The 25,899-nt window shown below is 50.1% G+C and overlaps 1 protein-coding gene and 1 pseudogene across 4 annotated transcripts; one reads left to right on the top strand and one right to left on the bottom strand.

Moving 5' to 3' along the window:
• Positions 1-94: 94 nt before the first annotated feature.
• Positions 95-17,257, bottom strand: LOC117701847 (protein DPCD). Of its 3 annotated transcripts, none has more exons than XM_034493264.2 (6): positions 17,101-17,257; positions 13,068-13,148; positions 5,762-5,886; positions 5,227-5,360; positions 770-872; positions 95-381 (listed from the first exon to the last, which is right to left on the bottom strand). In XM_034493264.2, the coding sequence occupies exons 1-6, from the start codon at positions 17,162-17,164 to the stop codon at positions 277-279; spliced, it is 612 nt and encodes a 203-aa protein (XP_034349155.1). In that variant the 5' UTR covers positions 17,165-17,257; the 3' UTR covers positions 95-276. The 3 variants fall into 3 exon arrangements, with proteins under 3 accessions (XP_034349155.1, XP_034349156.1, XP_076562417.1); XM_034493265.2 differs by having other exon boundaries at positions 5,773-5,886; positions 17,101-17,173; XM_076706302.1 differs by lacking the exons at positions 13,068-13,148; positions 17,101-17,257 and adding an exon at positions 13,001-13,014 and having other exon boundaries at positions 5,773-5,886.
• An 87-nt stretch (positions 17,258-17,344) lies between these two features.
• Positions 17,345-24,416, top strand: LOC117701846 (DNA polymerase lambda-like; annotated as a pseudogene). Its single transcript, XR_013070270.1, has 9 exons — positions 17,345-17,653; positions 18,067-18,205; positions 18,940-19,234; positions 19,392-19,551; positions 19,841-20,156; positions 21,072-21,245; positions 21,933-22,061; positions 23,452-23,620; positions 23,969-24,416. The product of XR_013070270.1 is annotated as a DNA polymerase lambda-like (transcript).
• Positions 24,417-25,899: the final 1,483 nt, after the last annotated feature.

The raw sequence follows: 25,899 nt of genomic DNA, 5'->3' as shown, positions 1-25,899 counted from the left end.
AGGCTTGTGTGGGAGGCCCCCAGGATGGGAAGGCGGGCTGGGGCATCCAGGGAAGGGCGAGATACACAGGAGTAGAGAAAAGGGCAGTGAGTCCTTCCAGAGCAACTGCACATGACTTTACTGAGGAATAAATCCACAGGTGGAAGCAAACTGTGCCCCAAGAGCCAGCTCTGTGGACTCTGTAGTTCTTAGAAGAGAGGAGGCTGCCTGCACCACAAAACCCAAGCCCGGAAGTCTCCTGGGTTCCTCCACACTGGAGTGCAAGGCTCAGGACAGCTACTGTGTCTTACAGTCCCCGTCACTGCTGTGGGCCGTCTTTACCTTCTTTAACTCCTTCTGTAGCTCTGACTCAGCTGCCATGACCTCCTTCGGCTTCTGATACTGTGGAGGGAACCAGGGAGAAAACATAACTCAGTTACTAGCCTCTCCCTCCCACACTCACTCTGGTTCTCCATGACCCTCCGTGTACATGAAGACCTTGGTGTATAGGTCTGAAGGACTTGCTCAGCTCCTGTGGCTGGGGAAGAGCAGGCCCAAGGGGACAACCTAAGGCTTGTGGTTACCACCACTGCCCCACTTCACTGCCACCCTGTGAGCTTTGGGGGTATGGTTCCCTCTCGGTCTCCACCCCCACCCCCACCCCCATATCCCCAGATGACTAGATGTCTGTTCTCCAACAAGCACACCAAAGGTTTGGGATGCTTGAATTCAGGGAAGTGGGTGAGGGATGAGAAACCTCTTCTTGATGCCAAATCTGAGCGAATCTTACAGAGATTATCAGGGTGCAGTTGGCGTGGGCAAAGCTCAGTGCAGAATCATCCAGAGGAAGCTGGTGTCTGTCTAAGTCAGGGATGGAGAACTTCTTGTAGTATCTGTGGGGATACAAGAGGCTACTGGGGAACCAGTATGGTGACCCCGACACTTGGGAGACACTAGGTTCCCCACAGAGTGCCCCCATTTTCTCTACAGCTCGAGAGGAAACAGGGAAACCCACAGGAAAGGCCTGTTTTGAGTTTGAGTTTCTTAAAGGATGCTAGTGGCCTCATAGCCAAAGGTGAGCAGAGCCAGGGAGAGTTCTGAGGTTAGCCCGGGGGCCAGAGAGACTCACCATGCAGGGCTGGAACTCCCAATGACACAAAAAGCACCCCAAGTGGTTTTTAGTGGGGCCTTCTTAGAGGGACCACTAAAACCAGAGAGGAAAGCACAGCACAAAGAGCTTTCTCCCTGAGGGGGCTGAGGCGCTGCCTGCCTCCCTGCTCAGTTGTCAGTGTTGTAGGAGGCTGGGGTCGGAGATTTCCTCACACACCTGATGCTCATTAGACCAGGGCCTAAGGAAAGGCCCTTCCCCTCAAACAGCCTCACTTGGCCATCTCCTTGGTGTCTGGGTGGGCTGGGCACTGGCCAGGGACTGCTGGAGCCTTCACCTGGACAAGGAGTCCTTTACTGCAGAGGGAGAGGCTGTGTGGGCTGAGGAGGGAAATCTTAGGCAGGTATAACAAACTCAAGAGATGGGCCCAGAGAGAATGGCTTTTAATACTTCAGAGGGTCCTGGCCCTTGTGGTGACAGCTACACTGAGTCCACTTCAAAAGCCCTGATGCCCCGAGGACTCAGAGAGTTGACATCAATGCAGCACTTCTGGCCGGTCCTCCCTGCCCAAATCCCTCAGTTCAGAAGAGGCTGGGGGTGGGGGGGAAGCTCTCTTCCCAGGTTCCCCTCTCCCCACTAAGGTGCTGGGACCCAATGCAGGAAAAGAATGTTTACTTAAAGACTGACAGTTCAAAAGGAGTGGGGGCTGGGGACCCTAATGTAAGGCAAGTGGCTTTCCTTTCCAAAGCTCTGCCCCAGGGAAAGGCGATCCATCTGCCTGCAACAGGGTGGAATGCCTGCTTCATCCTCTTCCTAGCCAACAGGCCGAGTGAGGGCTTTTCCTGGGGCCCTGGTCTGGCCAGCAAAGGTGGCAGACGCTGATAATAGCAGGGGGTCAAAGGTTAAACAGCAGAGATTAGGTGAACACAAAGGCCGGTTAGGAAGTGTTAACATCTTCCTTGCAAATATACACAGAGAGCAGAACCGGCAGAGAAGTTCCTCCCACACCCACATCCAGGCAGGGCCAATGGAGGAGAAGCAGCCCAGGGTTTGTCTCCACCCTGACCTCCCCCCCCCCCCCCCAGGGCAACTTCAGGATCTTAGGGAACTTAAGGAGTGTGGTTTGCTCCTTTCCTTACCCTACCTCTGCCAGTCTAGGAAACTGAGGCAGCCCGTGCCTGGAGCACAGGCCTGAGAGGCCGAGGTTTGTTTACTGGGTGAGGTTAAACACCTTTTCCCTCGAGTCTCCTGCCACGTGGTACCTTCATGAGCTTCCACTCACCCACTCAGGATTTGCTCCTACAGTGACTGAACTTGAATGGTCACCAGTATCTGGCTGAGAGGAACCCACTGTGCTTCTGACACAGTCCCAGTACCTTCCCATCCTGCCTGCTCTGTCTGTATCCCCTGCACAATTCCCCGAGACCCTTCATAGGTGCCTTCGCAGGCTCAGTGAACATCCCTGAGGGAGAGCTGAGGCAGGAGCAGGACGCTGTGGAGAATTCCGTGAGCCCTGCCCCACACTTCCTCAGCCTGCACGCTGGGCTTGGCAGGTAACCAGAGAGGTCTCCAGCCCTCCCGTCCCTTCTGTCACTCCTAGAGTCACAATGAACAGGTCCACACTCAAGTTATCTGACCACTGAGTCCTGCCTTCTGGTGATGCTTACTGATAGAACCTGTGCTTACTGTATCATCACAGTGTGGTTAGCCAGCTCTCTTCAGATCCGTGCTTTGGCACCTTGGCCGTCTGTCGTACAGGAGCAGGCATGTATCTGATATCGTCAAATTCCCCAAACAATCCTTGAGGTAGTATAAACACCATTCTCCTAAGTGAGAAGTTGGCCTAAATACTACAGTTGACACATGGCAGAGACTAGCTATAAACCAGCATCTTCCTAGTCCAGCACACAGCCATCTTTTCACTTAACGGCTGCCAGCTTCCGGGATGAGGTCTGGAACCTTCTTTACACCAATGTTCTTATCGGGACCAGATGGTACCACACCAGAATCATGTAGAAAGAAGTAGTTTCTTCCTTCCCCAGCCCATCGCATTAATACCAAGGCTGAGGACTAACTACCACAAGGCCCTGGAATCACTTCTTTAAACAAAGTGGCTAACCACATTCTCCAGGGTCAGGCAGATACCAGCAAGGCAACTGTGCAGCTTTGGCTGGGAACCACATGCTGGAATATTAAAACGAGGTGAAGAAAAGTGCCATGGTGGGGTGCAGTGAGGATGCCCAGGTACAGGTCACGTGGTGCCCACTTCTTCCGTGCCTCTACATTCATTAATATGCTGCATGTATGCCGTGAAGGATATGATCAGGAAAGAGATTTTTAAAGTATTCTGAAAAAAATTAGACCTTGCACATATAAAACACTCTTGTGTTTTGTTTGATTGTTGAAAGTACAGGTACAGACTGTATTTCTCCACGTAGAAGGCAGGTCCATCCAGGAAAGGCTGTTTGCCTGTGGCACCCTCTCTGGCTTCCTATCTGATGGACCTGCAGGGGGCAGGGCTGAGCCTGGTTAGGACTCAGAATCTCAGTTTCAAAGTGAGCACAAAAATACCATTTTTCCCCCTTTGTGGGAAGCCCTCCTCCCAGGGTACCACTCCCATCCTACCTTGCTTCCACTAGCATCTCAACAATGTCCCCAATCCCCACCACTGGGTGCTAGAATGCCCTGCTAGCTACGGAGCCCCTGGCCAATAGCGCCACCTACGGTATATACGGTATATGTGTGCAGGAGATGGGGCCCAGAGGATCTGCTCAGATGAATTTTTGGTGAGCCAGCTTAGCCTTTCCTTTAGCACTCGCTTGTAATCACATTTCTGCCTGATATCTGTATTCGACAGTGACCTCTGGGGGACAAAAAGGAGGCAGCAGCCAGCTTTACAAAGTGCTAAGCTGCAGATTCAAGTGCTATCAGAAGCACTTTTGTTCCCAGTTTGGACCCAGGGCTTCTTCCGCCAGGGAATGCTTGCTGAAGCATGGAGTTTGTTTTCTACAGGCAATTTCTCTGTTGTCTGAAATTGCTAAATTCCACTTCAGGCACTGACTCCTGTTAATGATGAGAACAATAACGGGAATAAACGGCCTTTTATCTTAGGACTTCAGTGCACTTTATAAACGTAAACCCTTATTATTATGACTTTATATTTATAGACAAGGTCCACTACAGGGGCTGCTGGCTGCACATACAGCAATAATCCTGAAATTAATTCATTCATCTCTACCCTTTCCCTTGTCCCTTTAACCCTGCCAAAGTGATAGGGTGTGGGGTGCTAAGAGGAGGACAGGACCCAGGGCTGCGCTGGAGGTGGGGGGAGTTCCCCTGCTTCCCTGTAGGCAGGCCTCTCAGGGGGACTGTACCACACCACCTGAAGGGGGGGGCAGGGAGCTCTCCTGCAAAGTGGCAAATGATATAGCAGCACCATGGGGCTAGGCTCTGTACCCAAGCAGCAAGCTGGGTAGTTTTGCAGCTTGTGGTTGAGAAGATAAAACAAAACCAAAAAAAAACCTCCCAAAATGAAGCCCCAGGTTAGAGTTGGCCACATCCTCTTTTTAGCTCAGGCTGAACCGATTCACTCCTAGGCTCTCTTTCATGAGCTAGAGCGGCAGAATCGCAAATGTGATCCCACCTCCTCTCAAACCTTACCACCCAGCAGACCACAGAGAGGATCTGAAACAGAATTTCAGAGATTTCTGGGAGCCAAACATCTGGCCACTTTCTCTCAGTAAGGGAGGGACAGGGGTTACTCCTGCACTGTTTGATACTTTAAAGTCTCAAATTGCCACCAAGGCAGGTGTACCTTCCAGGACATGACTCCCTGCCTATGCAGTGCTGTCATCAAGCCAAGTTCACCAGATCAAGGACATAACCACCTTAGAGTAAAGGTACCAGAGACCACAAGCAATGGCTATGTGATCACTTAAACCCTCATTCACTCAACAGTCAGCTGAGCACCAGTATATGCCGCGGATGGAATTAGAAACTGGCTGAGTTCTGCTGCCTCGGCGGGGCTACTGCGCAGTTACCTGGTCCACTCTGAGCACTGCCTCCCAGATCCAGAGCAGCCAGAGAGCTCGCTCCGCTCCACCCACACACAGTAAACCGGTGCCCACCACCCGACTCACTTTTTGTTTGTCGTTCTAACAATGATGCAGCGCTCCTTCTGGGCCACAGACACACTATACACATCCTTTGGGTAGGGGAGATTTCGAATCCGCCACTGGAAACTTGTTTTGGTGTCCTTGCGCATGAAGATGGGCTATGAAAAGCAAATCAACCCAGGTTGTCCTTGGACTCACTGTGCAGTAAGATGACCTTGAACTTAACGGTTCTTGGGCCTCCACCTCCTCCAGTGCTGGGATTATAGGCATGTGGTATGATGCCCAGTTTATCAAGGACCATTCAGGGGGAAAGGTACAGAAGGTTGGCTCCCCCCCTCCCCAGGCTCTTCCCAGAGCCAGACAAGAAGCCCCTCTGCTCTTCTCATGGCTCCCCACCTGAGGCAGGTTGCAATTGCTGTGCCATACCCTTTGGATGCTCACACAAACCTAATGTGGCTAGGTGGGCATGGTGGATAGAAGGTGAACAAATTATGGACCCTGCCCTAGGGGTCAGGAGTCTCTTCCCACTCCCCATTAGACCCCGGACAAACAGACATACATTGGCATTACTTTCCTTGATGAGCTCGGGTCCCAGGCTCCCAGCTCCTGAAGGCACTGGCTCCCCCACTTCAAGCTGCCACTGGCCCATGGCTCCCAGGGCATTTTTGACACGCCACTTTCTCACTGCAGAGAGAAACAAGCAATGGATTAACGCTCTCTGCTGCCAAAGCTGACAAGACATTGGATAACTGGAACAGGAGAAGCCCAGGCTTTGGTCTCAATGCTGGGCCTTGTGTATCTGAGCCAGGAATCAACACATAACTTGGGAAATCAAATGGGGCAGTACAGCAGCAGGTAACCTGCAAAGTCCATTTCAAAGGCAGGCATACAACTGGAACGGGAATGAAGCTCTGATGGGAATCATGGGGCATGGCACCCAACCGAAGGCAAAGAGGCTACAAAGGCCATTTCTGGAAATGGGAAATCCGGGTCTTCAGATGGAAGTCTAGCTGTGCTTTGATGATGTTTCTTGGGACATGGACTTACAGCCCAGGCTGTTTCCAAACTATTCCTTGTGTCTTGGCCTCAAATGCTTGGATTTCAGAGTTTGCCTGCACACCGGCACCCCCACAACCCCACACCCACCTTTGGGTGCATTTTCCCCCTCTAGAAAACCATATGAAGGAAAAATGAATTGAGTGGATGGAGGCTGTTTGTCCAGATTTGTCTCATGATTCAGAAAGTCTAAATAAAGGCATTTACTTACTTCAGGTACACCTGCCTTAAAACAACTACAAACAACAAAACCCTGACAGCACAAAAGTTGTATTTAAATGTAGTCTCGAGCTGGAGTGTAACTCACGGTCAGTTTTCCCAAGCACTAGGCTTGACCTCTAGCATCGCAATGAACACAAAGTCTCAGGCACACACTGTATTTTGTTAGACTTATATATTTTTGTTTTATGGGCTTGTTCTGCATTTTAAATGGACTGTAAGTGAATTACTCTTAATATAAATGTAAATAGTGAATTAATCTGACAACTGTATTTCTTTACCTTATGCTAGTCCTCAAGAACTGCACAGAGAAACCAAGATTTATTTCAAGCTGTACCTCAATTCCTGAGCAGTTAACCGATCTACTTTAACCTCCTACACTAATCTGGCTCCTCCCAGCCCCACCCACGATACGATATGTGCATGAGTTCTCTCTGGACCCCTTCCTCATGGCTCCAAATCCTCCATCTTCTGCGCTGATCTGAATCTCCCTCTTTCCTTTCTATCTTTCCTCTGGTTGGCAGACATCCCCACCCTATTCTCTCTTCTGCCCCGCCTTTGGGTGATCAGGGAATAAAGGGTACGAACTGTTTACACAAACTTGAGACTGGAGATTCTTGACATAAGTATTACAATCCTGTGTCCAGATTGAAATAAGACCTGAGGGCAGAGAAATCAGCATTTGAATAACCCGAGGGTAGTGCACACAAACTGGGTACACTGGGTACACAAACTGGTACACTGGGTAGTTACAAAGTGCACACAAACATCCGCTTACAATGGACTAATTATAAATGTGGCATTTTTTTTGTAAAATAATAGATCCTTACATTTATAACTTGATAATGCAAATAATAATCTTTACTTTGCCATGTTTTATAATTCAGGTATCTCTGAAAGGGTTCTTTTGTTGTTGTTGTTGATGCTTTTAGCCCTGCCCTATATCCCCGTTAGGTTTGTTTTATGATGAAAACTAGTAGTTTCACCTTCTGGTGATCTTCCTGGCATGGGTGCTGGGCTTAGAGACCTGCTACCAGGTCAAGTTTTTGTTGTTGCTGTCTTTTAAAATAAGGCACAGAATGGAAAGCATAGATCCAGACAGGAGTTCTGTCGGCAGCACTGGGAAATGAGCCCCACCTGTGCTGGTGGCTGCTGTGGCACCTGCCAGTGGCAGAGGCTCTCTGCTGGGGAGGGGAGTGCCCTCCACCCTTCCTTCCCGTTCTATTGAGAAGCCTGGGGCTGCCGAGTTTGGGCATCCTAGGCAAGAGCTGAGCATTCGGTGCTGAAATCCTGCCGCCTCCTGCAGCTGCTCTAGGAGCTGACCGACTCTGAAAGGCCTGGTGGGGTACCACAGCTGTTTCCGGGGTGGGTCTCTTTTCAGGGTGGGGCAGAAGGGTGGCAGCACGGGGCCTGGGGGCTTTTCATCAGCAAGGGCAATCCTGCACATGCTCACCACTGTGAGCACAAAAAGCGAACATAGAAGCGTGATGTAAAATTAGAACTTTCCCTTGAATATGGGCTTTTTATAAGGTCTGCTGCATTCTGCAGTGTGGTTTTATTACATCTTAGGGCCAAGATTCTCCCTAGAAACACATTTGCAAGTTTATAATGAAAATTAATAAGGAAGAGTAAAACTTGGAAATATGCTTTCTAGGCAACTTCTTACACCCACAAATACTTCCTTAAGCGAATGGACTGTGACCAGGAGTATATGCAAACCTAGCCACCGTGGTACCTCAGCCAACTGGAAGCCAGCCTCTAGGGTCTCTGTCACAGTTACAAACAAGTGATAGATGCCTCCTAGGAGCAGCGCACCGTGACAAGATGATGAAATCAACTCCCTACGAGAGCAAAGATCGCCCCTGGATCCTCAAACCATGTATAAAATGCCGTGCAGGCTGGGGTGCAGCTTAGTGGCAGAGCCTGAGCCTAGCATGACTGAGACCATGGGCTGGATCCTCAGCACTCAGAAGGTAAAGAGCAGGGAAGCCCAGCAACAGTATACATAGAAAAATGAGGCAGGAAAGTACTTTTCCCCCAGACATGCCGACAGCAGTGTTGGGACGGCTCACATGGCGAGCACAGATACCCCAGCATCACTTGGTGTTTTAAGAGAGGGTCTCACTATGCAACTCTGACAGTCCTAGAACTCACTATGTAGACCAGGCAGGCTGTGAACTCACAGATTCGCCTGCCTCTGTCTCCCAAGTCCTGAGATTAAAGGTGTGTGCCACTACCACCTGGCCGAGACTATCAGACAAGGCCTCATGTCGGCCTGGCATCGCTGTATGGCAGAGCACAGTCATCACGGGCCTAAGGAGGATTCGTCTAGTCTAACAGCTTTATTTTTGTTTGTTTATTGAGGAGAAGGCATTTCTTCCTCACCTGCCCCCTTCACCTCCACTCTCCAGGGGACCGAGGAGAATTACTGAGGAACAGTGAAAGCTACTTGCAAAAGCAACAGTTAGGATTCAGGTCTACAAATCACAATGACACACACACACACACACACTTAGGCTGGTAGGATGGAGGCTATAGGCTATCCTGGGCTAGATAACAAAATCCTGTCTTAAAACAGACAAAGATAATTTGGGTCTTATCACCCCATGTCCAGAATCCAATCATCAATAAAGAAGTGAGCTAGTCTCCGAGTATTCTAAGCAGAGGTGACATCCTGACAGCTTTCCTCAGTCACTGCTTTGTCTTTTCTTGTTTTTATTGAGACATGGTCTCTATGTAGTCTTGGTTGTCCCAGAACATGCTATTTAGACAAGGATAGCCTCAAATTCACAGTGACCCTTCTGCCTCGGCCTCCTGGGTGCTGAGATTAAAGGTGTGCATCACCATGTCCGGCTTCTGTTTCTCTATCTAAAGGCCAGGCTTGGTTAGCTGAAGGGCAATATGATGAGTTTTTATGTACCTGGGCTAGAAAAGCAAGATGCCCTGTCATCATGGGCTCTGTTACACTTATTGTCCTGGGAACATCACCAGTATGGCCCTTAGAGGCGAGAATCACTGCAGGACTTCCCACCCGGTCCAACTCTTTAAGGAAGACCAACTCCATCTTCCTCAGAAACATGCCCTAGAAGGAAAAAGCACAGACCTGCTGGCTGTCTTCTCTCTTAACTCCAATGCTACTTGGGGTCATGGGAGCTTGGTGTTCTTGGCCATCTCACTTTCTGTAAAACACCCTGGGAAATTATATTTGTGTAAGAATGTAACACGTAGGTAGGTTTCAAGCGGCAAGATCCAATGAAAGATTCTGAAGTCCTTACTTTTCTAATGCATGTGGGCATGTGTGCACACGTGCAAACACAGTCTTGACAGACAGTCTTGGGCTTTCTGGTCCCCTCTTTGTTCTTGTACTCAAGGTCAGCTCCTGCGGCAACAGAGGACTGCTCCACCTGCTGTCATCCTGATTTGATTATATGCTAAACCCAAACTGGCGTGTACAAGGCAGCTAGCTCCCTGGGATGCTGCTCTCTCTTCTGGGCTGAGTCACCCAGTTTTTGGAAAGGAGACTTCCAATGACCCTGTAAGGGTTTGATGGGAGAATGGATGAAGGAGACAATGCCAGGGGGGCTTTTCCCAAGTCAGCAGGAAGCAGGCTGACGCCCCAGACTGCTGAAAGCAGCCCCATCTTTCAGGTGGGCTGGAAAGTGGAGGTCCTAAAGGCCTCTTTCCCCAAAGCTCCAAGGCCTGGCCCACTTCCAATACGGATAATTACATTCCCCTTTCCTAAATACTCCCTGCAGCTTAAACTGGATGCAGGATTCTTCTTTTCTGCCCTAAAACACTGCAACACTGCTCTGTGGCTATTAAACAGCTGCCTGGCCCATCCCTGAGGAGGCTGAAGGGAATCGAGTGGGTCATTTATAAAGGCGCTCAAGTGCCTGGGGATGAAAGTACTCAATATCCTCCGAATGCAGCCTGTGGTGGTTAGGCTGGCGGTCAAATACCAAAGCAGATTAAGAGGTAATCCAAATGTAATCGCTGGGGGACGGTCTGCCCTTCAGCCTGGCCCCCTGGACATGCTGTGTTCTTCTGGGGGTTGGTTTGATGTTCCGATCATTGTTACAAGGCCCTTCAGCTCTTTTCTCTATGAATACATACAGCGCTCATTGTGGAGTGGGGGGGTGGGGGTGGGAATGAACAGCCCCGGGAGGGGAGAAAAAAAGATGACACTAACATGCTTATTAACACCGACTGGAGGAACTTTGTCCCAGACAGATGCACACCTACTGGCAAGTCCTCCTCTCTAAATTACTTTCTGAGCTTTTTTTTTTTTCCTAATAGAAAACCTGTTTGACCAATTATCAAATTTGTATATTAGCTGGGGAAAAAATGGAAACCATTTCACTTTCTGCCACGAAAACCATATCCGTATTTTACTTCATAGTATGCACAAGCAGAAAGCTAGTTCCAGCAGAGATTATATTTATACATTAATAACCAGGCATTGTGGCATGTGCCTGCAGTCCCAGCTACTTGGGAAATGAGGCCAGAGGACCACTTGAACCCACAAGTTTGAGGCTAACACAGGCAATGGACAGAGATCCTATCTTAAAAGCAAAGAAAGAAAGAAAAGAAAGAAAGAAAGAAACACTAATATTGGAGAGTATTTTGCAAGGTAGCTGGGTGGAACCTAGGGGAGGTAAAAGGAAGAACTAGGTCTCAGAGATGGGTTTGCCCACACACATCTTGACCTCAGCTCTAGAAGGCTCATTTGGGGGGGCTGGCCCAGCCTGGGGTGCACAGTGAGTCCCAGGCTGCATCCCGGGCTTCGAAGGAGAACCACATCTTGAGAAAAGAAAGCAAACCAAAGAGAGCAGGATTTAAAGTCTCCAGCTCTCAGATACCATACAGCTTTTGGATTTTCAACATGGCGCTCGCCTCCTCTGAGCTTCCTCCCTCAACTGTGAAATGGGGGACAACAGTGCCTATGTCGTCGTCGTCCGGGGGCTTTAATGAAGATGTAATTCATGTAAAGTCCCTGGAATAATGCCCAGTTAACGTGTAAATGTCATTATTAGGTAAAGCAGCCAAATGGTGAACCAAGTCCCTCCTCCATTGTTGCTGATAAAGAAAAGGAACTTTGAAGGTCTAGCCCAGGCTGCCGCCTCCAGAACTGAAGGTGATGTGGGACAGCAGAGCAGGCAGCCTTGGTCTTCATTTTAATATCACACCTAAGTGCGGCGAGGGCTGGGTTTGTCTGTGTGTTTTTATAGCCTCTGCAGCTTTATTTGCTGTGTGGAACACAGAAGTGATGTGCAGGCCTGAGCAGGAGCTGTGGCTGGACAGGCAGGTGACGGTGACGGTGGCTAGCTCACGTGACCTCTGCTTTCATAAGTTCTCCCATGTCAGGCATTCCAAGGCTGTCCCCCCCCCACTACCACCCCCGGGAGCACTATAAATTACAATGCATTGTGAGGATATTACTACTGTATTGGTTTCCAGCGAATCAGTGTCATATGCTAAACACATCAAGATTTTTAATAGCGCCAGACTAAACCAATTGGGACTGGAGCCCAAGCAGCTCATAATAAGTTGGGATCAACACCTTCACTGCAACTGAGCATGCGCAGGGCACACACACATCTTAAGACTGGAGACTGAGAGAATATGCAAACCAGCATAACCCACGTTGTCAGCTGGAGACATTTATGAGCTGTCAGGAAAAGGGAAAAAGAAATTCCCTCAACAATACTACCTGTCGATCAGACCCAGGGAGAAATGAAAGTATAGAATAAAGACATGAAAATATCCCAGCCTGTGATTCCGTCATTGGTCTTAGCATTTCAGGTGCAACTTAATAAAGAGACCAGCTCTCATGGCAGACAGCTTTAGGCCCTGGGTCACAGAGCTGGTCACCAGCTCTGGGAAGTCAGTTACCGCTGCTGTTTGTGCCTGGGAACCGCTCGGGCAAATCAAATAATCCCCCCGAAATCCGAGCCGAGCAAGAGCCTACTTATGAGCCTACTCTTAAGGAGGGGAACCTGCAGGAACAAAAGCAGTGGAGCCGAAACCCACCACTCCTCCCCAGTTCTCATCGTTCTTCAAGATGAGGGTAATATTTAATATGGTGTCACGGTATCATCTAGGAGGCAAGGTCAGAAGCTGCCACCTCTGATGCTTGCCCTTGTGGTGTGGCTTCAGGAAGCAAAAGAAGGAGCAGGCATAAAGCTTGAAGTGCATGCCTTGCTTTACTCCCACCCCCTTCTACACAGCCTCCTCCGTGATAAGCTTTTCCAGTTGTTTCTAATAACACTAGTCCTGACTGAGAGGCTCACTGGCTCTCTCTCTCATTTACCTGGAGGTGGGGAACAGGCTATTTCAGGTAAAGGATGCCCACCCCGCTTCTGATGTTCATACCCTTCTCAGGGACAGTCTTGCCCCGAAGGACCTCCGTCTCCTTACTCTGCACACTGCATGCTGACATCACACCTCAAGCCTGAGGCCAAAGGCATTCAAATTATCTCAGTCACCCCCAAGAGCTGCTGAGGCCTGGGGTCCCAGCACTTACCAAGGAGTTCACTCCTTAGTCAGCTCTAAGAACTGCTGATCCCCTCCCCCCAGAGTCCCACACTTACCAAGGAGTTCACTGGTCTTCTCATCATATTCTTCCGCCATTTCCTTCCCGTCTGGGAACAAATAGTGCACCATCCTCTTCCCTGCACACCGAGAGGAGAGCACCTTACTTCAAGCCTTCCTTTGTCTTACCCCCTGCAGACTGAGATGTCCGCCCCGCCACCCCCCATACACCGTGAAACAGCAACAGCCCCAAGAACGTCTACCAGAGTTGACTTGTGGCCACCACGGCTTTATGTGTGCCTCAGGCTCCCTTCCTTTCTCTGAACATGTCTGCTCACAGCAGAGCTTCTTCCCACCAGCACAGTGTTGCAAGCATCTGAGACAAATGTCTTTCTGTACTACTACAACCAGGGCTCCACACTGATGTGAGCTGGGTCCCCTGACAGCCACCTTCTCCCAGCCATGTCACTCAGCCATTGTCTACACATCTCTAGGCCATTCCGGGGTAGAGCCCAGACACCATCATCGTGTGTTTTCTGCCCCACACATGCTTGGTTTATGATTTTTATGTCTCTTGTGTGAGTCTTTGGTTATTGCTTGTCTCTTCTATTGGATGGGGGTGGGTGGTGTCCATGGTTTCCCGAGATCAGCCACTGGACCTGGTTATAACAGGAACTCAGATGCTCACCGCAAGAATGAAAAAACATTAATGTACCATCCACTAAAAGATAAGGGAACTCAAGGGAGTCTCCTAGCCCACAAGCACTTGCTCAAGGGCAGACCTGTGTAATTTCTTCTTTTTCTTACAGGCAGGTAAATAGATACAGGTAGCCTCCTTGGGAAGACTGACAAAGGGTCTTTATAGCCAGTGGACATGTAACCTCCGTCAGCTTCAAGAACGAGAGCCCTACGGTGGCTTTCTCCCGAGTAACTCGCTTTTCTACCACACAATTCCCCTGAGTCATTGCTAACTGGTATTTCAGGCAACTTACCCCAAATTTGCAAGACCTCTTGGTAGGCCCTAGGTTTCAGCACCCTTAATAATCTGGTTCACAGCTAGGAGTGCTCTGCAGGCATGACGAATTGAGTTTGAATCCTCAGCACGCTACATAAATAGCTAGTGCATGCCTGTAACCCCAGCTTTGGAGGGCAGAAACAGGCAGGTCTCCAAAGCCAAAATTGAGCTGCCCCTTCAGTGAGAGACTGCCCCAGGCCGAGAGTAACAGAGGACTAAAGTCAAAGCCTGGCCTTCACACACGTGACGCCTGCTAAGACCTCTGTGTACGTACGCACTCACACAGAAGCATCATACAGATACACCATACCCCCCAATACTGCCTTATGACCAAGAGCAACAGAAGCAGACTTCATATGCACTTACATATCATGTTCAAAGCAGTATTATTCACAACAACCAAAGGCAGGAGCTACCCAAGTACCCAAGTACCCATCCGTAGACGGATGAACACAGAGCAGAGGGTATACACACACTGGAACAGCTTGAAAACAGAAGGATGATGTTGGCAGAGGATGCAGTCAGCTTGCCATTCAAGTCTAAGGACCTGACTGATCCCAGGATCCATATACAAAGTCTGGGGCAGTGACATGTGCATATAATCCCACGACTGGGGAGTTGGAGAGAAGAGGCTCCTGTGGCTCTCTCACTGAACAGCCAGCCAAGCCTCAACAGTAAACCCTAGGTCCCTGTAAGTAAGAGATGCTTTCTCAAAACAAGGTGAAGCCCAGCAAGACCTGGTGAAAGGGGTTGTCACCAAGCCCAGTAACCTGACTGATCCCAGAACTCACATGGTGGAGAGAAAGAACCAATTCCCACAAGTTGTCCTCTGATCTCCACATATATGCTACGGCAGGTGTGTGCATACACACACGCACGCGCACGCGCACACACACACACACAAGTTAATGTTAAAAATTAATGTTAAAAAAGTAAAAACCATCATGGGCAATTGTGAGGAAAGGCACCCTAGTCTGACCTCTGGCCTCCACATAAGCTCACAAAAAAAAAAAAAAAAAAATTAAAAAGGAAATTTTGACACATGTTATGACATCGATGAACTCTGAAAACCTTTTGCTTTGTGAAATAATTAAATATTATTTGATTCCATTTACATGAAGCTCTTAGATTAATCAATTTAACTGAAAAAACAAAGTAGCTAGGGGCTGGGGAAGAGTTGTGTTTTCTGGGTGCAAAGTATTGATTTTTGAGAACGAAACTTTTGGAGCTGGATACTGGTGACAGGTGAAAACAGTGAGACTGTCCTTAGTGACCCCTAAGTGCATAACCTAAAATGGTTGAGATAGTACATTTTATACTGTGTATATGCATATATATATATATATGTATATATATGTATATATATACACGTATATATATATCACAAAAAATGGGTCAAGCATGACGGTACATGAATTTTATCCTAACACTAGGGAGGCAGAGGCTGGAGAACCTTCAAGGCCAGCCTGATCTACAGAGCACATGTTAGACCAGCCAGGACTACACAGTGAGACTCTGTCTCAAAATAAAAGACCACTATCTTGTAAAATGTATCCCAAAGCTGCAACACATCCCAGTCAGTCTGGGACAGTCTCCATTTTCTTCTTTTTCCTTTTACAGCCTATTTTCCCTGTATCTGGCCCCAGACGCCGTGCAGGCAGTACCTGAATGGTGCCTGCTTAACACCGTGCTGTGCACACTCACATTTACACACGCTCACACTTCTTTTGCCTCTATGTGTGATTCATTCCTCTACACGCCCTCACTCCTTCATCCCCACTTACCAAACAACTATTAAAAATTCCTTAGGGGCTAGAAATATCACCTCTTGTGTTTGGTGATTATCCAAAGAGAAAATTATTTTCATCTCCACACTTTCTTAGCATTTCACAGACTATCTCAATTCTTCCTGTCTGTCTGTCTGTCTGTCTGTCTGTCTTCCTTCCTTTTAAACTAGTCTCCTGCCTTAACCTTCTGAGTGCAAAGATAGCAGGCATGGGCTACCTTTGCCTTTCTAAGATTCCAACCTTGATTTAACACAAGCTGCTGTTTAGTTATATATTTTTCTTGATCATTTTATGATTGAGACCACAAACCATGGTTGGTTTTGTTTGTCTGTGTTGTTGTTGTTTGTTTGTTTTTCTATCTGTTCTAGCACAGAATTTGGCACATGGTAATGGGCTCCCTCCCTAAATGCTGTAGGTAGGAGCAAATGAAACCTGATTTTAATTTCCACAAACTCCAGGCATCTGTCTATGGATGTTAAGTCCCTAGCTGTTAGCTTTAAAGCCTCAGGAATTCAGACCTAAGTCACCCTGGCTGCCAAGTGAGTCCATGAAAGACTTCTGGGGTGCAGGGGACTTAAACTGGCCAGTTGCAGGATGAAAAAAGCTGACATCTCAGATCCTAGTTATTTAGACCTTAATCTTTGCTCTATCTCCCCTAAAGATCAGGGAACAATTTGAAATTCATATCATAAACAAAACACAGTTGGAAAGGACCTTAGAAACAACAGTGGCAGCCCACCCACTTCATTTTATAATTGAAGAAAAATGGGGTCCTAACAATTTAAGAGGCCATGGTGAATCGATGGCAAAGTTGACCTAAAACCCTGCTGTCTCTCCTTTCTATGCCACTGGGCTGCCATTATCAATAGAACCCCCAAACTGAGGTGCATGGGGTCCCAGGTCGTGAATTATACCCGATTATCTGCAAAACCCGGGTTTGATCTAAAACTTAGTTCCTGGATTTCAGTTTCCTCATCAGTAAAATGGGGTGGAGAATTAGCCTCTTGGTACAGCCCCGAGGAACGATGATGAATGCAAAGTGAATTATTGGGAAATACCAACAAAACTCTGGGGGGGATGGTATAAGGAACTCTTGAGGTGGGTGACCAAGACTTGAGTTCCACTCGGGTCATCTCCCTGGGCCTGTTTTCCTCCACAAAAGCAGGAAGCTGGCATGGCTGCTGCGACAGTTCCAGCTCTGCCCACCCAGGCTGAGGCCCTCCCTGGAGGAGCGGGCGCATAGATCCCGTCCTGGTGGGGGTTGGGGTAAAACGAAGGGGCTCGAGTTACCATCCTGCAGCAGCGCCGTCTTCTCGGCTGACCGCAAAAGCTCCAGCCAGCTAGTCACCGCCATCTTCCCTCCGCCCAGCAACGCGCCTGGCCACTGCCATGGCAACTACGGGACCCATGATCACTTCCGGATGACCCGGGAAGTATTCTGGGAACTGATTTTTTTTTTTTTTTTTTTTCCAGTTCCCCACCCCCCAGTCCGCTTTCATTGGCTCCCATGGTAAGTTTATTTCTCTTTGCCGGGAGATTCTGTCCTACTTTGGACCGGTCCTGGAGCCGGGTGGGATGGAGATGTTCCGACTCCCAGGAGCAGCTTTCTGCCCCAGCTGGGAGTCCCTGGTTCACGCCAGCTGCTCCGGTCTTGCCCACCTCCAGCTGTGAGGGCACCCTACACCAGCTGCGGCTGAACGCCACCTCCCTGCAGCTGCGGGGCTCAGACCCGCGCGATGAGGCTGCGACAGGGGCAGGTGCACAGCGTGCCCACAACTTTCCCAGAAGCCTCACTCCCCAGATTTTCTTCTGCGAATGTACATTAGGGCTAGAGAAAGATGATGTGAGTGAGGTTTATGTGACTTGTCCTTTAGACTCCAATTCACTGGGGAGATGAAGACGCTCCTGAAGATGTAGTCACGTTTCCTAGCCTGTTATCATTTTGGAAAAGCCTCTTGGAAGTGGAAACAGAGGCCGACTCTGCGCTGTATTCCCCACCCCCCCAATGTTGTTTCCTTTGGGTCAACACCTCCCCTACACCATAGTAATCCCAACCTTTCCCCGGCTTCCCTCAGTACTGTTCCGGTTGAAAGGCTGGTGGTGTGTGTGGTACTCGGATTAAATCACTTAAGTTTAACTGGGGTTTCCGAGACCTCTGAGAAAGGGGTCTGTTCCCCCCAAATCCCATCTCTATGCCAAATAATCAAGGGGTGGCTCTCACTCCTGGATTTCTGTATGACATCTATCCTTAAACAGAAAGGTCAGGAGCCAGCACACTTCGATGGACCCCCAGGGCATCTTGAAGGCATTTCCCAAGCGAAAGAAAATTCATGCAGATCCATCATCAAAAGCACTTGCCAAAGATTCCCAGAAGGGGATGCGAGAGAAGCTGGAGGTAAGCCAGTCCACCATTCAGAACTTCATATATTGGAATCCCAGCCTTCTGTTTTCAGTCAGAATCAGAGAGCAGAAGCGGCCTTACCTGTGTAGGGGCCACGGTCTCTTTGTACCTACCTTGGTTTCTGTCCTTTTCTCTTGTTCAGAGTCTCATTGTAACCTTGACCTTGCCTTATAGCTGAGAATGACCTTAAGCTCCCGATCCTCCTGCCTCAACCTCCCGATCCTCCTGCCTCAACCTCCCAAGTGCCAGGCTTACAGGTGTGCAGCACCACGTCCAGCTGGCCCTGTGTCTTTTGATTTTGTTTTTGTTTTTTCTGAGACAGGGTTTCTCTCCCCTGTAATACTCCTGGCTGTCCTGGAACACGCTCTGTAGACCAGGCTGGCTTCAAACTCGAAAAGCACAACAAAACAACAAAAAAAGTTTGCTGCGTGTCTGTGGTAGAATTCCTTGAAGGCATTTTGTTCTCTGGATCGCAGGAAAAGGAAGGGAGGTGACTTCAAACTGTTCATTATATCTAAAACCTTCTCAGCTCACTGACATACAGCCTGTAATCCCAGCACTTGGAGCAGAAGGCAGAAGAAATCAAAAGTTCAAGGTTCTCCTCTGTTACATAGTGGGTTTGAGACCAGCCTGGGCTACATGAGACCCTGTCTCAAATAATAGCGCAATATAATAATGACGATGATGATGATAGTATTACCATAATTATTTGAATGCCCTCTCTACAGGCTGGCTGGGCTCCCTGAGGGCCCACATTATGCCCACTGGCATTGGACGAGCCCGGGCTGAACTCTTTGAGAAGCAGATTATTCAGCATGGCGGCCAGGTGTGCCCTGCCCAGGCCCCAGGAGTCACTCACATTGTGGTGGATGAAGGCATGGACTATGAACGGGCTCTCCGGCTCCTCAAGCTGTCCCAGCTACCCCCTGGTGCTCAGCTGGTGAAGTCAGCCTGGCTGAGCCTGTGCCTGCAGGAGGGAACACTGGCAGACACAGACGGATTCAGCCTTTCCATTCCCAACAGGCAGGCCACTCTTCTTTCTCAGGTGTTGGTTGATAATTTCTACTTTTTAAATTGGACATACTTGGAAACCAAGGTTTCAGTGTAGAGAAAGATTGGGGACAGAGGCAGGTGAAACTTTTAATATCCTAACTGCCTGTGACCTCCCCCTGCCCTCTAGGTCCTTGGACGAACCAGAGCCCAGCAAGTCAGGCCAAGATGCTCCTGCTCCTGGCACCCAAGGGGTTCTACCCAGGACAACCCTCTCTCTTTCCCCTCCTCACACCAGAGCTATATCTCCTCCCCAAAGGCAGAAAAAGCCACCAAGAACCCAAGCCCAGGTGAGGAGCCTCCCAGCTCAGGGTGCTGATCACAGAAGTGGAAGGCCCTGGAGGTTATACAGAAAATTCTAGGTCTCTCTTGATTATGCACCTGTCCATCTCTTCCCAACATCTATCAGTCCTGTATTCACCAAGTCATATCTGCCATACGCCATTGGGAAACCCATGGCTGGGCTCGGGAGGAAGCCCTGTGGAGACTCTTCATCGAGGGAAAGCAGGAGAAGCCTACCCACCAGACCACCCTCTCTTCTGAGGAGGGCACAGATTTATTGCCTTCTTCTATTTGCAGCTCAGCTCAGAGGATGAAGCCAGCGATGGGGAAGAGCCCCAGGTTAGCTCAGCAGATCTGCAAGCCTTGATCACTGGGCACTACCCCGCTCCCCCTGAGGAAGATGGTGGGCCTGACCCAGCCCCAAAAGCTCTGGATAAGTGGGTCTGTGCACAGCCCTCGAGCCAGAAGGCAACCAACTACAACCTGCACATCACAGAGAAGCTGGAAGTGTTGGCTAAAGCTACACCGTCCAGGGAGACAAGTGGAGGGCCTGGGCTATGCCAAGGCTATCAATGCCCTCAAGAGCTTCCACAAGCCTGTCAGCTCCTACCAGGTACGTGGCGATGGGGAGAGGTTGCCTCTTTACTCAGTACTGGTTAATGGCAGCACTAGTCATTAACTAGTGGTTAACTGTAGTCACCAATGGGCGTCAGATTTAGTGGTTAAGATTTTATAATGGCTGGGATTTACACATAGAGATAAACTGATAAAAGAAAAGGGGATGTTGGTGGAATGGACCAGCAAAATCGTTACGATTAGAAAATGAGTGCTTAGGGGTTTATTACACTGTTTCCTCTGTGTCTGAGTATTTTTATATGATGAGTTTAAAGCCAGGCCTGGTGTACATGTGTTAGACTCTGGAGCCCATTGATTGTGGACTCTAGACAGTTACTCTGTCAGTTTTTCAGTCACTTGAAAGGAATTAACAACTGTAGGCCATTCACAGCGATTTTGTAAGGTTGGAAGATGGTCCCAGTAGCACAGAATGACACACAGTGAGCCCCTATCAGGCAGTGTGGTGCAGTGAGCCCCCATCAGGCAGTGTGGTGCAGTGAGCCCCCAGTCAGGCAGTGTGGTGCAGTGAGCCCTCAGGGGATGTAGGTGCACACTTGTGATATGGTGGTAGTGATGATAGCACTGTCGTTTCCTCTACCTCTTTTTGTGGTTATTTTGTTTTATTTTTTCTTCTTTTGGAGACAGAGTCTCTCTCTCTACATAGCCCTGACTGGTCTGGAACTCACAGACTGCAGCCGGTGCTTCTGCCTCCGCCTCCAGGAGTTCTGGGATTTAAGGCATGCCTGGCCATTTTCTCTACTTATTGCTGGTCTCTGGGAACCAAAGGACAAGTTCTGTATGGTTGCTGGGCTGGCTTTTGAGGAGATATTCTGCTGAAGGAGTCAGATTCCCCTCTCCTGGCTCTCCCTTCCTAGCCTCTTCCTCATCCTCCTCTGTGCTACTTCCTCCCTAGGAGGCCTGTAGCATCCCAGGAATTGGCAAGCGGATGGCAGAGAAGGTCATGGAGATCCTGGAGAGTGGGCATCTGCGGAAGCTAGACCACATCAGTGACAGTGTGCCAGTCTTGGAGCTCTTCTCCAACATCTGGGGAGCTGGGACGAAGACTGCCCAGATGTGGTACCATCAGGTCGTACCCAGCCCATCTACCACTTCAGTATTGCTGTTACAGAGCCTCTGCCCACACCCCTTCCTGTTTCCCTCAGGAACCGGGGTCCCTGTTTTCCCACCCTGGGTCCTCATAGGAGTGAAATCCAACTACAAGGACATCAGAGTTCACATTGGTCCCCCTCCTGTCCCCAGAACAGCCACATGACTTAGTGTCCTTGACCTGTGGACAGAAACAATAAGTACATTACTCTGTCCCACATACCAACAAGGGATTTTCTATTGTTTTTGTTTTTATTTGTTTGTGGGTTTTTTGTTTGTTTGTTTTTTGAAACTATATCTCACTATGTAGCCAGGGCTAACCTAGAACTTGCTATGTAGACCAGGCTAGCCTTGATCTGCCTGGTTTCAGCAAGGGACTTTCTAAGGAGCCTAGGCTTTGGACTGCATGTCTAGAACAGTGGCTCTCAAACTTGGCCATGCCAAGAATGATCTTGGGAGTTAGTGAGAGTGAAGCTCAGACCCATTCTAGACCAAGGAATGAGGGACCAGCATCCCCAGATCATGACATGTCCCACTGAATAGAGACTGGACTTGGTTGGTCCTGCCTTATGTCTTCCCTGACAGCAGCTGTGACAGCCACCTGTGACTTCTGGTCTGTTTATTAGTCCCAGGTCCTCATACCTCTTTTCTGGCTGCTTTTCTCCAGGGCTTCCGAAACCTAGACGATGTCCGAAGCCTGGGCTCCCTGACCGCTCAGCAGGCCATTGGCTTGAAGCACTACGATGACTTCCTGGACCGCATGCCCAGGGAGGAGGCTGCAGAGATTGAGCAGACGGTAGGCACAGCTCAAGCTGAGAGCTCCTGAAGCCCTAGCTGGGCAACCCTGCAGGCCGTGGACGTTAAGAGGTCAACAGAGGTTGTATATACCAGAGCTATAGGCCCAGAGAACCCCAGGTGGGGTGGGTACTGCAATAGCAGCCCTATGGTCTCAGGGTCAGAGAGCATGAGCACCGGGCACTGGTAGCCTAGCATGGGGCAGGCACAGCCTCAAGGCCTGAGTATGTGGTTCAGAGGTTACTGAGCATGCCCAAGACTCTGCTTCCACTCTCAGTGTCACAGAAAGGAAAAAAACCCAAAAAACATCTAGTTGGCCAAGTTAAAGGTTCAGCTTAGGGCTAGGGGCTAAGTCTGTAAGTCCATGTGCAGTGTTGAGTCAAGAGAGACAGGGTATACCAGATGTCTGTTGTTTGTTCAGCTGGCGTCGGGATCAGGCTGGTGTGTGGGCAAGGGTCTTGGTGAGTGGTAGACAATCAGCCTGTTAGCAGAAGGATCTGAGAGACCTAATGAGGGAGAATAAGCCTCCACCGGCTCCCACAGATGGAACTAAGGGACCAGTGCTGGAGGATAGACCCATCTCTCCATCCAAGCTGCAGGGCCAATGCTGACACTCAGCTACAGTGTCCAGGCACAGAGAATGCCAGGTCGGCCACCAGCTCCCAGCCCATTGGAAGAGACCGGTGTCCCCACTGCAGCCTGCCCACAAGTAGGCTCCTGCTCTAGGGATTCTGGGGGGATTGCTCACCTAGGCAGCCTCTTCCCATTCTCCTGGGAGACCCAAGAAGGGATCAAAGGGATTAGCAGAACTACTTGTCAGGGAATTGGGGTATCCTGGTTGTGAACATCCAGGGCCCCTCAAAGCTCAGTGTCCTCCAATGGGGGCGGGATACATCTCCATACGAAAGACCTCCACAGTGTCTGGTGGAGGCTTACTCTTCCTCATTTAGCTCTCAGATCCTTCGCTCACAGGCCAGCCGGACCCCTCCTGTTCTCCCCGTCCCATGGGTGCAGTGGTATTTTGTGCTTCATTTTCTCCAGCCCGGTTGGAGGCTCTCTGGCAGCCACCTGCTCAGGCCTGAACTGAGCTCCCACTGCCAGCAGCTCCAGGTTCCTAGGCTGCTTGAGCTGCACGGGCATGGCCTATATTGGTGGTGGACTTTCACAGGCCTGGCCACTGGATGTGGGTTGGAGCCAGAACCCAAGGAGTGTCCACTACTCTTAAACAGAGACCTTCTTGCTGAGGCAGAACCAATGTCCTCGGGCCTCTCCAGTGCCCCAGTGCATCCCCTCAGCTTAGTATGAATCCTGGGGATAGGACTGGGACAAAAGGCCATATGCTGCCCTGGGAGAGGCCCTCAGCCTTTCGCTTTCTCCCTGCTCTTCCCCAGGTCCGGATATCAGCCCAGGCCTTCAACCCTGGGCTGCTGTGTGTGGCCTGTGGCTCTTACCGCCGGGGGAAGATGACCTGCGGGGATGTGGACGTGCTCATTACTCACCCCGATGGCCGGTCCCACCAGGGCATCTTCAGCCGCCTCCTTGACAGCCTTCGGCAGCAAGGTATCCACTCTGTCTTTGGGTGAGCAGGCTAGAAGTGGGCAGCCACCTCTCAGTTGTCACCTCCAAGTCCTCAATTTGAGACATGCTGTGGGGGAAGGGCTTTGCAAGAATCCTCCCTCTCCTGGGGCCAAAGACAATAAAACAGGTGCCCAACATCCCTGCAGGTGGGGGTCTCACCTGGTGAAACTGTCCACTTTCCACAGATGAGGAACTGGGTCCAGAGGGGCGGGGTCTCTCAACTCGACACATAAATAACCATAGAGTAAGCTGGGAGTAAAGAATCTTAGGCAACCTTAGTCAGTCAGGCCTGGCTCCTTGCCCTACCAGACATTTCTTGTATTGGGCCAGGGTTCCTCACAGATGACTTGGTGAGCCAGGAGGAGAATGGCCAGCAGCAGAAGTACCTGGGTGTGTGCCGGCTCCAGGGGCCGGCCAGCGCCACCGGCGACTGGACATCATCGTGGTGCCCTACAGCGAGTTGCCTGTGCCCTGCTCTACTTCACTGGGTCTGCCCACTTCAACCGGTCCATGAGAGCTCTGGCCAAGACCAAGGGCATGAGCCTGTCGGAACATGCCCTTAGTGCAGCTGTGGTCCGGAACAGCCAAGGCGTCAAGGTGGGGCCTGGACAGGTGCTGCCCACCCCCACAGAGAAGGACGTCTTCAAGCTCTTAGGCCTGCCTACCGAGAGCCCGCTGAACGGGACTGGTGACCTAAGACGTGGGCAAGGGAAACCATGCTGGTTGTGAGCTGCCTCATCCAGCCATCTACCACCTTGCTTCGTCAGTCACCGCCTGCCTTTAGGTGAGCCTAGCCAGGAGCTTTGGGCCTGCAGGAGAAAATCTGATTCAGAGAGCCTGCAAGCTCGCTCCTGGACAGATTATGCTGCCGTACCCTCTGCTCCCCTCTGCTCCTGGTGACAGGTTTTTACACGGCCCCTTCCCTGTTCAAGCAGAGCAGGTGGCTGGCTTCAAGCCGGTTTCCTGTACTGAAGGCCCAAGCTTCCCTTTCTACCCCAAGACCGATGTAGATGTGGGGGGTCAGGAGAGGCTGCGGGAGAGAGGGAAGCAGCTGTGGGTTCAGCACCTTCCTAGAGCCCTCACAGTAGAAAGCCATGTGGATTCTTTTACCTACTCACTTCCTGTGCAGCTGGAGCTGCTGGGGGTGGCCTGCCCAGACTGTGAGGGTGGCTTCTCAGGGCCCTGGAGTCTAATAAAGTGCTTCTGACATTCAAACTTGCCTGCTCTCTGTGAGCTGTTCCAAACCCACCTGTTGTCCTCCGTTCCAGCAGAACAAAGATGGGAGGGGCTCATGTCGGAAACCCACTAACTGCCTTCTATTCAGGCCTGGGGAGTCCATACAAGGGCCCCTCTCAGTCCTCCCTGTGGCCCTAAGATGGGACTATTGTGGGACTTGAGCAAAGGTGACAGTTTGTAAGAAAACGGTAAGAGACACCACCGCAGATGGAACGGGGAATGCAGGATGTTTACCTGGTAGCGGAGGGGGCAGGATTGGTAAGGAGATGGCCAACTAAGAGGGGTCAGGAGAGGTTAGGACCAGTTATTAGCCATTTTGTAGAGAGGATGCTGGGGTTTGGGGAGATCTGGTTCCACGATTTGATTGATGGCCCAATGTGAGTGAGTCCGAAGTGTACAGCATGCTTCTGAGTTGGGTAATGCAGGACAGGGGAGAGCAGGCAGAAGTGGGGAATCTATCTGGAAAGAGGTTTAAAAACGATGGACCCAATGTTGGCATTTTGTTTAGACTCTACCCCACAGTTACCTGGCAACAGCCAGGTATGCCTGACTCACTATAAAAGGGGCTGCTTGCCCCCCTCCTCTCTCTTAACTCTCTTGCTCCTGCTCCCCCCCCTCTCCCCATTCTCTCCCTTCCACGTGCTCATGGCCAGCCTCTACTCCTCTACTCTCTCTCTCTGTCTCTGTCTCTCTCTCTGTCTCTGTCTCTGTCTCTCTGTCTGTCTGTCTGTCTCTCTCTCTCTCTGCCTTTCTCTGTCTCTACCCTCTCAACTTCCCTCCCCATGCCCTGAATAAACTATTCTATACTGTACCATTGCATGGCTGGTCCCTCAGGAGGAAGGGATGCCTCAGCATGGGCCCGCAGAGGCACCTCCTTCCCCCACACCGGACTGCACCTCCACCAAACATATTCCTTCTCTCTTTATTTTTTATAAAACATAACACCCATAATCAGAAGGCTTCCTGGAGAAACCCCAGGACCCCACTGGGAGGTTGTAACATAGAACATGAGGCAGGCTTAAGTT

This window comes from Arvicanthis niloticus, unplaced genomic scaffold, assembly GCF_011762505.2.
Source record: "Arvicanthis niloticus isolate mArvNil1 unplaced genomic scaffold, mArvNil1.pat.X pat_scaffold_273_arrow_ctg1, whole genome shotgun sequence".
Taxonomy (NCBI): Eukaryota; Metazoa; Chordata; class Mammalia; order Rodentia; family Muridae; genus Arvicanthis; species Arvicanthis niloticus.
The sequence above is the reverse complement of the archived record's forward strand: the minus strand, read 5'-3'. Positions and strand labels throughout refer to the sequence as shown.